The 14972-nt window shown below is 38.8% G+C and overlaps 1 protein-coding gene across 1 annotated transcript in view; it reads left to right on the forward strand.

Annotated features, from left to right (window-relative positions):
* The first annotated feature begins 8289 nt into the window (after positions 1-8289).
* LOC116706222 (transforming growth factor beta-3 proprotein) overlaps positions 8290-14972 on the forward strand; it is a 12929-nt gene continuing 6246 nt past the window's right edge. Inside the window, exons 1-2 of the mRNA XM_032542921.1 lie at positions 8290-9116; positions 14273-14436. Coding sequence (XP_032398812.1) covers positions 8771-9116; positions 14273-14436 — 510 coding nt within the window. The 5' untranslated portion in view covers positions 8290-8770. The remainder of the gene's footprint in view (positions 9117-14272; positions 14437-14972) is intronic.

Below are 14972 nucleotides of genomic sequence, written 5' to 3' on the forward strand. Positions count from 1 at the left end.
ACAATGATTGTTTTCATGCTGTGACAATGGCAAATTAAACACATTTTGAAAGCAAGGTGGATTTTTGTCAAAACAACAGTTTGAGCTATGTTACATTTTTAAGAAATCTCTTTATAATCCATGCCTATACTGCAATGTGTAACAAGCCAGGAGGCCATGCATATTCATACAGTTACAGAGTGAGAAGTACAGCCCAGCCTGCCATACACGGGGCACAGGGGCCATTGGCCTTAGGCCAACAACGCACAGAGAGACAAAGATTGTGTATAGTAAGCACACACTTTTATTAGTATCTGTATTTATTTACACTTACAGGCTCGGTCAAATCCACACAGAGAAATATACAAACACACACACGTTCACACAAGCACTCACCTGCTCATAAAAGGTCAAAATATTAGCATTTCAATACATACTGTATTCAGAATTTCCTGGTCCTATACAGCTACCCATCAAACATGTCCAAGATGGCACTTAGCCGTGTGTGCCCGTGTCTTATTATGCAGACCCATCTGTGTGGGTTCAAAGGTCATGGCCGGGCCTGGCAGGGGCTACAGGTGAGCAGATGAGAACAGTAGGGGCTCGGTTTAATTTAGCTAAGCACTACAGGATGCAGTGCGTCCCTGTACCTGGGAAGGACAAGTTGAACTTTTCACACTGCGCCTCAGACTCATTTCAATGGGTGGAAAGTCGAGGAAAAATGAGTAATAGAGTCACAAAAAAAGCTTTTGACAAGGAATCTGTTTCTTTGTGGCTGTGTTGTTTTTATTTTATTTTGTGAAACTTGTTCAACAAAGACAGTCAAGCACATAAACGCACAAATCTACGTACACACAGGACTCTGTCACCAAGTCTCTCTTTTTTTTTACCTCTCTTTCTTTCTCTTTTTCCCTCTGACACACATCCAAGCACACAATACACAGACATATTGAAAGAAGATGACTGTCAGCAGTGTAACCGTGTGTGGGTGTGTGTGAGGGGAGAAAATCCCTAATCTGGCATGGGCCAGCTTCCTGTCTAGACTCTGCATGAGGAGGCCAGTGCTAACCTGGCCAGTGCTGTGAGTGTGTATATCTGTGAGTGCATACATGCACATTACACAATGTGTTTGTGTGCATGCTACTAATGTATGTGTGAGCACAAACCTGCATTATGTATGTATCTTATAGAGAGAGAGTAGGTGGCTGCTATCATTGTACTCGTATAAACCAAAAAGCAGACATTAACCACTGGCCTTTTATTTCTACTGTCCAATGCTTATTTTTTTATTGGACAGTTTCCAGTAAAGCTCCTTTTTGTTTTCTGTTATTTTGACACTTTCTTTGCCACACGTGCCAATGCTGCCACAATTCCAAAAGCCAATTTCCTCATTATCCAACTTGCAGCACTTACGGGAATAGAGAGTTGGGGGTGTGGAGGGTTAAAGTTGGAGGGAAATGGAAAAAGGCCTGTTGTGGTTTTCTCTAAAATTCCATACAAAGAATGAGGATGAGCTAGAGAAGGACTGAAAGGCTTTTGTTTTCCTTCCTTATTCTCTTCCTAAATACAGTTGATCAGCCTAACAACAGTAAATGCGGTACTGGAAGCTGTATACTTTTGCCCAACACAATAAAAACACAACTGAAAATGAAAGAAGTCACTGAAAAAGAATGCCTCACGGTTTGGAACCATGTTTAAACTGAGTTGAATCATAACTGGAATCGCTGACAGCCTCTTGCCATCAATCATTTGCACAAACCCTGCTATTAGTAATCACAACAAATACTACTGAGCACAGCAACTTTCTGCCGTCTTACTCACACTGAGAGCTAATCAAAAAAATGCTAAGTGTGTTTAGCTTTAGCTTTTGGCAGTATTTGTCTGGAGTGTGAATCAACATCATGAGCGTCGCCATTTCATATTCATGCAGAGGCCCAATGACATCTTGTCCTTTGCCTTCCAAAAGGCCTTTACTCAGCAGATCACCACCCCTGTAGAACCAGATGTAAAGTGAACAGTCTTCACCTCTGTGACATCAGCCCATCACAATATGCCATCTTATGGGAGCAAGCCATCACAGAAGCTTGCCAAAGACCAGGGCTACAACTATGGCAGCCAAAAAGCCAATTTTCTTTAGGTGGAAAAGAAACTAAATGTAAATATTTGGGTGAAAAGTATTTTTTCAGCACTTCTTGAAAACCCCATCAATCCATTTTTTAAACATGGAATTATAATAAATAATGAATTTGAAGGTGTTATAAAAATTATGTTGTAGCTCTACAGCATTTTTAGCTTATTTTAGATCATTTACGTTTTATAGATAACACATTTACTGTATAATGCTTGACTTCTTTCTCCCTGTTTTCGGCAAACAACCTCTAAATAAAGCAACATCAAACAGCAGACAGACTGCATCTAGCATCTAGGTGGTGAAGAAAGTCAAAAAACTAGCATGATACGACCCTAATTCTTACCATAGGAGAAGGTGCAAACCAAAATGAGAAGTGAATTAAGTGAATATTGGACTTTCATTCTTGAGGAAGCCAGAAACACAACTCCAATGGGATGTCGATGTCCTGCCATGTCTCCTGCAAGCGAGACCTTGTTTGCCAACACGTTAGCCATGTCAGGGATGTGCCTGACATTTTGACAGTCTTCTGTCCCCTTGTTGCCAAAAAACTAATTTTAAATTGAATTTTCAAAAATGGTAATGTATGTAATCTAAAAGCAATTACATTACTTTACATTCTTTAGCTAGATGCTTTTGTCAATAGTGATATATAGTAAGTACATTAAACCTCCACAGTAACAAAAGCTAGAGTTGGTAATTTCTAAGTGTAGTCTGAAAAGGTTGGTTTCCATCATACAGCAAAAGATGGGCAGTAATGCTATTCAGACGTCAAAGGGAGTTCAGAAAATCAGAAGAGTCTTGCCGCAAAAAAGACCCCAAGTAGTGTATGAAGAACCAGGTCTTGGTCAGCAAACACCAGTCGTTGCCTGAAACACAACCTGAACACACCTATGAGTAGACCAATGTTAAAAACATTCCCCACTGCCTCAAACTTAACCACAACTAAGGGATAAGCCTTAGACTCAGGTAACTGTCATGTAATCAATTTTAGCATTATACTCATGAAAGACTAGAACTGGAAGACTGCAACAAGATAAAGACATAAACCTCAGACACGACAACAACAGAGTGTCAGACAAGCTTTTGCTGACTCCACGTGATCTCACCTTAAGTCATCGTCTAGCCGGCGTATTATTCCTTTCCTATGTACATGTATTAAGAAAGCCGATGACTAACACAGATGGTGGACGAATCAAATGAGTCATTTCAATTGTATGGCCATGACATATACACATCATTGTCTCCGCTGGTGTGGGTTTAGGGGTCTCCTGTTGGCATTCCTATCCAACTGACTCCCCAAGTATGACTCATAGGCTTGCTACCCCCAGACTAAGCAGACTTTAATGTGCTGGCTTGTCAGTGTGCTATAGTAGAGAAATTTGACGGAACGCTGCTTAGTATTTGGGGTTTGTCCGACTCCGTCTAGCCAGTCTTAAGCAGTCTGGCTGTGTGTATGTGGTCAGATGGTGAACTCTGTCTACTCTACAGAATCACGGTAACATCTTTAAAACAAACGATTTGTTTTGCAAACTCAACAGTCGCTCGATCACTGCGCTGCTGGTAGAGGTTACGCACTAAGGTTGGTAATCTGACAAATACAGTCATCAGGAACGTAACATACGTTACAGAAGAAAAGAGGACATATTCCTTTGTACTGCAACCAGCATGTGTTTTTGTTTTCATCGTCCGGTCTGTAGCTGCATTCCTGTCCTGTGTGTTGTGCGAGACGGAGAGATTGCCGGAGAATGACTCACTAAAACCTGACCCAGCAGTGAGGTAATCACTGGAGGACGCTTGGAGTAAAAGTGAAGTTTGATGGTGATGGCTGGGATCATGTCTAGGAATAGTTTGGAATAGTGTGAGTGAGTTTGTGTGTGTGTGTGTGTGTGTGTGTGTGTGTGTGTGTGTGTGTGTGTGTGTGTGTGTGTGGGATGACATAATTTCTGTTCACCAGTCCAGTACATGTGATGGCTTGTGTACGGCCTCCAGATGAAGACCCACAACCCATTACAAAATCTCTCCAGACAAACTTGTTAGGTCAAATGGAAATACTCAACTAAGAAGCGCAGCTGGTAGTTGATTATGTATAATTCTGCCTTTAGTTTTACATTTCTGATAAAACCAGAGAGAAAGAACGACAGAATGAGTGCTGTACAACACTGATGATGAGGATGAAGAATTCAAATATAGATTTTCTAATTCATTTTGCATAAATAATAGTCCAACTAAATGTGACATTTCACAAAAGAATCTCCTTACGCATGAAGCAATGACAAATTTAGTCCACTAACAAAGTAAAATTTTTGGACTCTTGAATGTAGGACACTTTCCTTAAGCATTAAATATACACTCCCTGGTCACTTTATTATTACTGCAACTTACAACCTATATTGCAGTTATTAATAATACCTCTCTGACAGTGTCATTTAAAACTGAACACAAATATCTTTGTAAAGATAGAATTTATGGCTGAGCTGTTGTATTGGGTTGCGACAGGTTTTACAGGTGTATCATATAAAGTGGGTCACTGAGTGTAAATTTTTATTTTAAATAATTCTCTGAAAATGTAAAAAGTGTTGAGTTCTTTGCTCTTGCGTCAATATACAGACACCATATACAGGGTTGCTTGAATGACCACTATATCAAAACTTGACACTTTACCACTCCGGTATCAGGTTTGCTACAAATGCCGCCTTCAGTACACACCACTGCACCCTATATTCATCGGTCAGCTGGCCCTCCCTTCACATTCACTGTAAGATTCACTGGGTTACTTTCATTAACAAGACCCTTCTTGGCCAATCACCTCCTCACTTAGGTCACCTGCTGCAGCCAAAGCCTGTCACATACAACACCCGGTCCTCACTTTATCTTCAATTAAGCATTCCCAAAACCAACTCTTCCTCTGGTCTCGAGTCTTTTCAATCTGCTGCCGCTTGCGACTGGAATGCTCTGCAAAATGTTCTCAAACTTGCTAAACTAATTTCCATTTGATCCTTCAGAACTATCATATCATCCTTGTTCACAGACATATGCAGTTTCTTCTCTACATAGTAATCATTTCCAGTTGAATATTTTAATAGTTTCCTCCTCTCTTACTCACCTATGTACCTGTGCACTCATCTCGTTATAGGCGTTTATTGTTTTGTGTGGTATTTCACGTTATAAATTATTGAATTTCTGGACTATATGTATTTTTAATGTATTTATTATCTAGCCCTCCTGCCCTTTCCCTAAGTGGCTATGCCACTTGTCAGGCCGCCGTTGTAAATAAGAATTTGTTCATAATGACTTGCCTGTAAAAATAAAGGTGAAATAAAATTAAAAAAGACAGCAGACATTGTTTGTTATGCAGCATCACCTGCTGGCTTAATGGAGAACTGCCAACATTACAGTAATTGACAGAAGATGAGACAAATGGCAGCAACACCAATACAGAACACTGGACCTTGTTATTGACATCAGAACCAACAAATGTTCACTTTACAGTGAAATGTAAACTTAAATTTTTTTTAAACTTTTGAAAAGCTTAAATAAGCCCCATTAAGTACATGGTAGATTCACTGAGGTGTGTCTTACAAACTGGGAAATGTACTAGAAGAAGAACAAAGAAACTAAACAAGAGAGTTACACTTTTGTAAGGAAAAAATTATAAAAAAATTGACTGTGTCGTGTCACTTTTCCATGACTTAATCTTTGAGATAAGCTACAACGCAATGCAAAAAAGTGGGCATAGAGAACTGTGGGAAAGTGGCTGACAAATACCAGGCACCAGGGTGCTTGTCTTAAAATAGTTTCACAATGGCTATGAAGACATCCCGTTCCCTGCTCATTCTTGGATCATTCAAAAAGCCCAAATACCCATTTAGGGTTTGGATCTCGAAAACATCACTGAGCCAAAGTTATGAATGAAGACATATCAGCCAGAGTTTGGAGTGACGCTACAGGAAACCATTTCCCAAACCAATTCAGAAAAGCAACACTGTCCCTATGACAAAAGTATTAAAGATATGGAAGAACTTGATCATTAAACATTGAGCTACAGTTCACCTGCTTGAACAGCTCCATTATTGCACCTGATATTTACAGTATAAGGGGCAACAACTTGCCTTTTTTCATGCAACTGTCAATGAAAGAGTGAAAAGAGACCGGACATTCCTAAAATGCTCAATAAAGAATAAAAATAAATCAAACTATTCTTTACATTATACACTGTTCAGCTATTAAAAAAAAACATAAAATGTAAAATCAAATGGTATATTAATATACTAAAATAAAACACTTCACACTTTTCCAAGAAGATATCTGACTATAAAAGAAAGAGTATCAGATGGTGTATGAGCACGTATGAAAGATTAATTTTCATTCAAGTATCAGTGAGTTGAGGAACCTTGTTCTAACAAAATGGGTAAATATAAACATCAAATTAATCTTAAAATCCATCAAACAAGCTAAATCTTTTTCTAAAGTTTGTATATAGTGCACACAAGCACCTGCATATGATTCAGTATTTACCAAGTTTGGACATTCTACAAAATTGCTCTTGCTATGTTAACTGGTCAAAAGAAACAGTAAAATACCAGAGCCCATGTTTGGGTACGGGGCCTCCAGTGGTTGAGAGAGCTTTGACCTAAAATAGGTCTGAGAATGTGAATATACTCTATGAATAGAGATAAAACAGACTGTGGAGGGCAAACAAAATAAAAAAGATGAAATAACTTAAAAGGGCCTGCAAATAAACCTTCAGACATCAGTGTATTAAAAATTGAATTTAGTGTGGATGTTGGTTTGCAGAGGGCATGGGAAAATCTTCACTAAAAAATATCTGTGTATTAACAGTTGTATGTCTGTATATTGTAACAGAAATTGTATAGATTTTGATTCACAGTTGCTTTTCTCTAACATATGACGTACCCTTTTTTGTATACATTTTTGTATACATTTTTTTTTCTATTATTGTCCTTTGACAGCAAAGGAGGGTTAAAGAAGTCCATACTTTTCACTACATTATTAAAAAAAAAATCCAAAATTTTCTTTTTTCCCCCCAATGTTTTTTTTTAACATGTAAAAGTGTTTTCAGAAGTTTACTAACTGAGAAAATGTTTTATAATAGGCCTAACAGAAAATCTGCTGTATTTTGAGTAGCTACAAACATCATTTCTGTTTTTAATTACGGGACAAAGTCCGGGTAATGAGCTGCCAGAACTACTTCTGTTATTTTACGGGTTTATTTCTTAGAGTGTACACAGACAGAGGAGAGGCTTTGGTTCTTTTGAACAGTAATGAAATCATGTGGCCTGTAATTTGAGTGCATTTCCTGTATTGTGTGGGTCTTTGTAGGACTCCAGCATGTGTAAACTCTCTAAACCTAGCCATTGCCATTTTTAGGGTTTCTACCACAGAAACAAATACCTGTTTTAAAATCTTTAGTCCAAGGCAAGTTTAAGACACAATTTTGAGATTAAAGTTAAACCGAGCAATAACGTATAGAACGAACAGTAAATCCTAGACTGGGACTTGGATTTGACTGTTGTATGTGTGTGTTGGTTTACATTTCCCTTTAAACAACTGTCCTTGAATCAGTCCGTGGGAGGGCAATCAAAAGCAAACATTAAAGATTTGTGTTTCAGAAGAGAATAAACATCTTAACATCACAATGTAGTTTAAAAGTGTTTTTATATGCAATATTATAAGACTGTGGGGAATTTAATAGTAGAAAAGGAGAATTTCTTTAACTCAGATACTGTCAGAGAAAGTAGATAACTGCTAGTACCACATTAAAACCACTAGATGGTGCACGACCCGGGCTACAGCATGGACAACAGAAGAGACATAAACTACGGAGATCTCTGTAAAATCACTATTGTTATTAAAAATATAGATTTTAACACCAAAGAAGCCACAAGATCAGATATTTACTCCACTTCAGATGCCTTAATAAAGAAAAAACTGGCGAGAATATTAAGGCTAAAACTTTCCAAACCCACGGTTATATTCATAGCCTAACTGCTCTTATGATTGACGTGGTCAGGAAATAAAAAACATTTTAGACTAACTTACATGTTTATTGTGTCACAACGGATGTCTGGTGCATCGCAGTGATCGCTGATTTGGGCTCTCCGGGCCGGTTGCCTGCGGTCCCTCCTCCATCAAACGTCAGAAACCAGTGCTATAAAACACGAGGCCATACCGACTGCTCAAAGTCGCATATACCTCGTTAACCTGACAGCCTGCGGTGTGCCTCCGCACAGACAATAAAGCAGCACTAGATTTTGATGACAGAAAAGAATATAAATATGCCGAGTTGTGGAAAGACTTAAATCTACCGGATTGAGCACAAGAATGCAAAAAAAAAGTATTTTTTTCTACAGATATTTGTTCCGGACACATTTTACTTGTGCGGATTAGTTTCTGTTGTTCCGGACTTTGAATTGACTAATGTCTAATGGGCGAACACACATTTGGATTTCTGCTGATAACAAAAGGGACAGCCACAAGAACACGAATTAAGTACGGGGTTGATCATCATTAGTTCCCAAGAAAGTTAAAGGAAACATCAGCAGGGCTTATCAGTTTGATTTGACACTGACCTTCCTCGCCTGTCCTCGCCTGTGAATCTGCACATTTCAACTACCGAGCAAACCCAATGCAGAGAGGAAGATGCATTTGGGCAAGGCTTTACTGTTTGTCCTCCTCCTCAACTGCGCAACTTTGAGCTCATCTCTGTCAACTTGTGCCACCGTGGATATCGACCATGTGAAAAGGAAGAGGGTCGAGGCTATACGAGGTCAGATTTTGAGCAAACTCCGATTGACAAGTCCTCCACAATCTCTCGGACCGAGTAAAATCCCTTATCAAATCCAAGCATTGTATAACAGCACCAAGGAGCTCCTGGAGGAACTCAGGAGGGATCGGCAGCAAAGTTGCGGTCAGGACAACACAGAGACAGAGTACTATGCCAAAGAGATATACAAATTCAACATGTTCTACGGACCGCCAGAGAGCAGTAAGTATGACAATTCTTTAGGTCGTTAAGTATATATAATTTTCTTGTTTTATTGCCAGCGATCAAAAGGTCCGTGCGTAATTACGCACCAAATGAAGAGTGTACGCCTAAAACCCGAGCCAGATAGACGCATCAATATTAAAACTTAGGCTAGGTTTCTATGTCATTCTTAAAGATCTGTAGTATTTATAGCTTGTAGTTAAGAAACTCATTATCACAGTTTTTGCTCAGCTAGAAATTAAAGACCCCCTATTTGAGACATATCAATATCCAAACACTCTGCTTTGAATATAATATAATGAAATATGTTTGTGTGATATATGATGTTTAACTGCTGGACACAAGATGTCTCTTACATCAATGTAAGGTCCATTCTGTAAGTGTGTGTGTGTGTGTGTGTGTGTGTCACACACAATTTACTTCCAAACTAGTTGTGTGATGTAACATAATGATCTTGTAGGCACACATGTTAAACTCAGATGAATGTAAGAACAGCCTGCTAGTGTCAATATCTGCACAAACTTCATTCTGCAAAGTGAAGCTCAAACATCCAAGGGGTGGGGGGCTAGTGCTTTTACATATTTGTTAACAGACATTCTTTTTAAGAAAACACAAACGGTGGAAGTTGCTGCACACTTGAAAGATGTGCATTGTTTCTGTCGCGCTCATCAACCTGTTTTAACTCTGCACCAGTGTTCCAGAAAAGTCACTCTCCTCCTACTCCTGACTCCACTCTTCCTCCTCTTGTTTTTTTTTTTACTCCATGGATTCTGTCCTTCCCCCAGATGATCCCCCCCCCCTTTTCAGTCAGGCCCAAATGAGAGCAACATCTGCCCAGGAGGATGGGGATGCCTTTAGGAAAAGGAATAGGAAAAGTTAACAGAGGTGCACAGGAAAAGTTAGTCTGGATAGAGGCATCCCTCCCTCCCCTGGAGTCAGTCTGTTCAGGAGGAGTGGGGTCCCACGAAGCCTTCACATACATTACACCCACCTCCCCATTGAGGTGGAGCTTAAAATGACCCCACTTCCTGTCTTGGCCAGTGAATTAACCACACGGGTGGCCCCTGAGAATGAGATCACTTTCTGCACTGCTCAGGTTTAACTTTGCTAAATTGAGTGTAAAACTGAACCGGTATCCATCCCCTTAAATGTGAATGATTCCACTGTGTCATCATTTTATTGTCTCTAGGTAACATTTCACTGCTTGGTTAATAATGAGCTTTATTTTGTATGTGAAATATTTGTTAAGATTATCACTAAAAGGCCTGTTAGGCTTACTTTTTTTTCCTCCGATTTGTGCTAAATCTCTATATGGTACAACTGTTTCCTCCTATAGAAATAAAAAATTATGAAATGGAAAACCTGTGCTGAGAGGGACATGTGTCAGCACTTGAGAGAGATTCATACAGCATGTGGTCCGACTGAGTTTGGATTACTGAGAAAGTAGAAAAGGATAAATGCTGTGCGTGTGTAAGAGCCAAAGAGGGCCTCATGGTCCAAAGCAAAGCCAAGACCATTGCATCACAATCCCCTTTGAAATCAACAGGTGTTTCTCAAAAGACCCATTTTCCCTCAGCAATGTTCTGTTTTGAATCTCACAAAATAGTTTTGACAAAAACGGCAGGCAGTAGGTACCTTGAGTTGGTATGGTGGTTTCATTGCTGGATTCAGAGCCAAGAAAGGATATACATACAAGTCCTTTTTGCTGGGTGTGCATGTACAGTTGGGTTAAGATCATAGTTTCTTTTACCGTAATGTGGTCTTTATGCCGATTAGTTTGATGCGATAAGCTGAAAAGCAAAAAGGCAAAAAGTCAATAGCATAAGTGCTGAATTGACGTACCGTAAGCATATGTACGTGTGTGCACTACTTCTCAGATACTTAATGTGCACAAGCTAGTAATATTCTCCAATATTTACTTTTTACTCAATCCTAAAACTGTGCTATTGGCATGGCGAAGTGTTAATTTAATGGGTTTAATCTGATCTCATACTTGGAAATATGCATTTTGTCAATACCCAGTTTATCAACCTGCATACACTGAGCCTGCTCTCTGAGACTGGTTAATGTGATTTTCATATGCTGGAGCAACTTTTCTTCAGTTAAATGACAAAGAGACCAGAAAATCAACACAATAAATTGTGGATACAATACAGACATTATGACTTTATAGGTATTCTTGATCATGTTTGCACTGTCATAGTAAATAAATAAGGTTTTGAAAGTGTAACCTTTCCAAATCCAAACTCCAAGCATATAAGACTTTTACTTAAACAAGTTTTCATAGGAAGCTCACTTCTATTGTAGCCTCACTTTACTTTATTTAATATCTTATATCTTATCTTGTATCTTATACAGGCGTACATACATGTTTTGTCTTGTGCTGCTTTGTCTTCTTATTAACAGATCTCCCACAAATGGTGCACACTTCATGTATAATTTCTTCACGTTTTTGTCAAAATCAGTTTAGTGGTTTATAGTATTTTTCAGAAGATGTGTCGAATTTCTCTTCACCAAGTCCTCCAAATGAAATGACAAAATATATAGTTTGCCACATAATTAAGCGTTTTCTGACCTGACACTCTATAAGCAGGGCAACATAATTTGTCTCAAACAGTTGCAAATATGCAAAGTACTGTATTTATGATGTTGGTTGTTTGGTTCTGTTTATGGAAAGATCATGGTTTAGGTTGAAATAATGATTTGGTTGAGGAACATTGTGATTTGGCTTAGATGACTACTTCAATATGGTTAGGGGAGCTTGGTTGTCATGGTGACAATAATAAATACTTTATGGAAAGGGAATTATCTGGCTCATGCTTTAAAAGAAACACTGACTTTGTCTTTTGAAACGGAAACGAACAAGCTGTCTCCTGTGTTAAAGTCTGATGTTTGGTTGACCCGTCTATCCACATCGACCTCCTCACTACAAAAACCTTGTTGCCTTATTAACACCATCAGACTACTTCCTCCTTTGCTCCTTTCATAATTATTATGGCCACAAGAGAGGTTTGTCACTTAAACATATTATTTTGTATATTACTTGCTGAAACAACTAATGTGGTCCTTATTTTTCTCTATTTAGCAGTATACTTTTTCAGAATCCAAACTGACATTTCTACTTGAGATGACAGATGTTTCCACTTTAGGAATGAACCGTCTTTTGTTACTGATGTGTGTAAATTTAGCAGTGTTTTGGCCGAATGCAACAAAATGTCCCCATCAGGTGATGGTAGACCAATGTCAATTCCTTTGGACAGAGCCAGGCTAGCTGTTTGCTGCTACCAGGGTTTACACTAAGCTAACTGGCTGATGGCTGCAGCTTCATATTTACCATGCAGACATGAGTGATCATTTTCTCGTCTTACTCTCGGTAAAAAAGCAAATAAGTGCATTTCCCAAAATGTTGAACCATTCCTTGAAATCAGTTAGAAACGGTAGATTGTGAGTGAAGCGAGTTTTATGAAAACACAGCCACCTTCATGTGTTGCCCCTTATGATATAACAGGAGCTGGCTTTGTGGAATAAAGTTTTGACTCTTAGCCAGTGACATCACTTACTTTCCCTCGGTTAATGTGAGCAAACACACTCACTTTTTGATGATTTTTGAAGGTAAACTGTTGACCTTTGGTGGATCTGAGGCAGCTCTATGAACCAACACAAATCCGTGACAGGTGCAAATGAAGCAGAAAGCTGCTGGGAAACTGGCAAATGACTACATTGAGAGGCTGGACTGCGATCATCGGAAATATTTCCTTTTATAGCATGGTACGCATGCAGTCTCTGGCATATGTCAATGACTGAGGTTAGGTTGTGGAGAAGTCATCATGGTCAGAAAGGGGTTTGGGTCCAAAAAGTTGTCAGTGGGACCAAGGATAGCAGGGTTTTGATATGCAGATACCAGCAAGGTGAAGTCATAGTAAGCTCAATAATATTGCTATTTCAATTACAACATATTAATTTCCTCCAAATATAGACAAAATGTGTTGGAGAAACACTGGGGAATTTTGATAAAGCGGGGAACCACACTAATCATTCACTATGGGCTGACGTTCTGCCAGCCATTAAAGAGTAAGAAAACCCTAGATCATATTTTAGGTGTAAATGAGTTTATAAGTCTTCTAGCATATAAAAAGAGAGTAAATCCATGTCATTATGTTCATATTAAAGTATCACTTTATTTCTGAAGCAATATGATATTTAAAAAATGAAAAAAAAAACATTGCATTGCCATCCAGAGTATGGAATTATTACATTTTCTAGCCAACTCAGTCAACAAAGTACTGCACCTTTTTTTGTGCACAACTAAAATTACTCTGGCATTGAGCGGATAAAAGTTTGATCCAAAGAAACACCTCTTCCAACCCACAGAAGAGTATTTTTCAAAATTGTGTTGTGGAAGGAGACAGGCTAAGACAATGAATGTTATTATATAGAGCTGAAACGAGTTGTCAATGAATTATTCGACCAAGAGAAAAACTATTTTTTAAAACCAATTAGTTATTGAAGTAATGTTTTAAGGAAAAAAGCCCAAAAAATCCCAAATTTATTTATTTTGTCTTCTTTAGTACGATTCATATTTTGGTTTTGAAGTGTTGGCCGTACAAAATGAGAAAATAATTGGCAGATTAATCAATAATGTAAACAATCATGCATGCAGCCATATTCACTTTCACTGCTTCTGATGTCAACTGCAGACGTGTTCAGACATAACATTTTGTTTGATTTATGGTGGCAACTTGTTCCCAAAAAATACAACATTTTTGTATGGCTTCTTACCAAAGCAGCTAAAGGGCTGATTTCCATTTTCCTGCTTTGGTTTCAGGGTTGTGGTATTGTTCATGCTGGTTCACTGCCACTGCCACTGCTTACTGGGACACTTAAATATGATGATATATGGTTACACCTGGAAGTGTTCCTACTATGACAAGTCAAAATAGCTGCTGCAATAAAGGCCTACCTGAGAACTTTTAATTTAAACTGGTACACTCATATGAAGGAAATCAAGTATCTAAATCTGTCATAATGTTTTCTAGAGGTACTGTAGGTTTTGATGTCTGTGTTTGGGTATTAACTGCTTGCATTGTGTCAGACCTTGATAAGAACTTCCAAGCCTGTTCTCTTACAAAACTTTTATTTTATTCTCTTTATTAAAGACGATCTGCTCTACTGCCCAAAAGGCATCACCTCTAAGGTTTTCCGCTTTAATGTCTCCGCCATGGAAAGGAACTCAACTAACCTCTTCAGAGCAGAGTTTCGAGCCCTGAGGGTGCCAAACTCAAGTTCCAAGAGGAATGAACAGCGGATTGAGCTCTACCAGGTGCGTAAAGGTACCGTCTCCTTGTCCTTTTACCAAGATCAAAGGCAAAGCTCACAGCCAAGGCAACAAGGAGTTTCAATGTCTTTCTTTTTTGGACTATAATCTTTGTTTTGTAGGTAGCTATTCTAGTCTGTCAAGAACATATCTTACATAAGCTAGTTAGTTGTTCTCTACCACATGATTCTGGGCACTTATTGACAGAGAGACCCAATGATAACCAGATTGTGGTTGCAGGCATGGGTAACAGCCAGGCCTGCAGGCATGGGTAACAGCCAGGCGTGCAGAATGTTAGTAGAACCGGGACAGGGGTACGGTTATTGCAGTGCCGGCAGCCCAGATTTAAAACAGTCCTCATTTTGGTTATGTACAGGTCTTCAACATTTAGTCCTTATAACAGTATATTAAAAATGATATTAAGGAAACATGCTTGGTTGAAATACCATCTTCTCTGATCACAATGCCAAAGCCAGTATTTTCTCTATTTCCTTTCCGGGACAGAAGGTCTGTTTTTGTTTTGGCCTGTGTGTTGTTGTCAG

Source organism: Etheostoma spectabile, chromosome 18, assembly GCF_008692095.1.
Source record: "Etheostoma spectabile isolate EspeVRDwgs_2016 chromosome 18, UIUC_Espe_1.0, whole genome shotgun sequence".
NCBI lineage: Eukaryota > Metazoa > Chordata > Actinopteri > Perciformes > Percidae > Etheostoma > Etheostoma spectabile.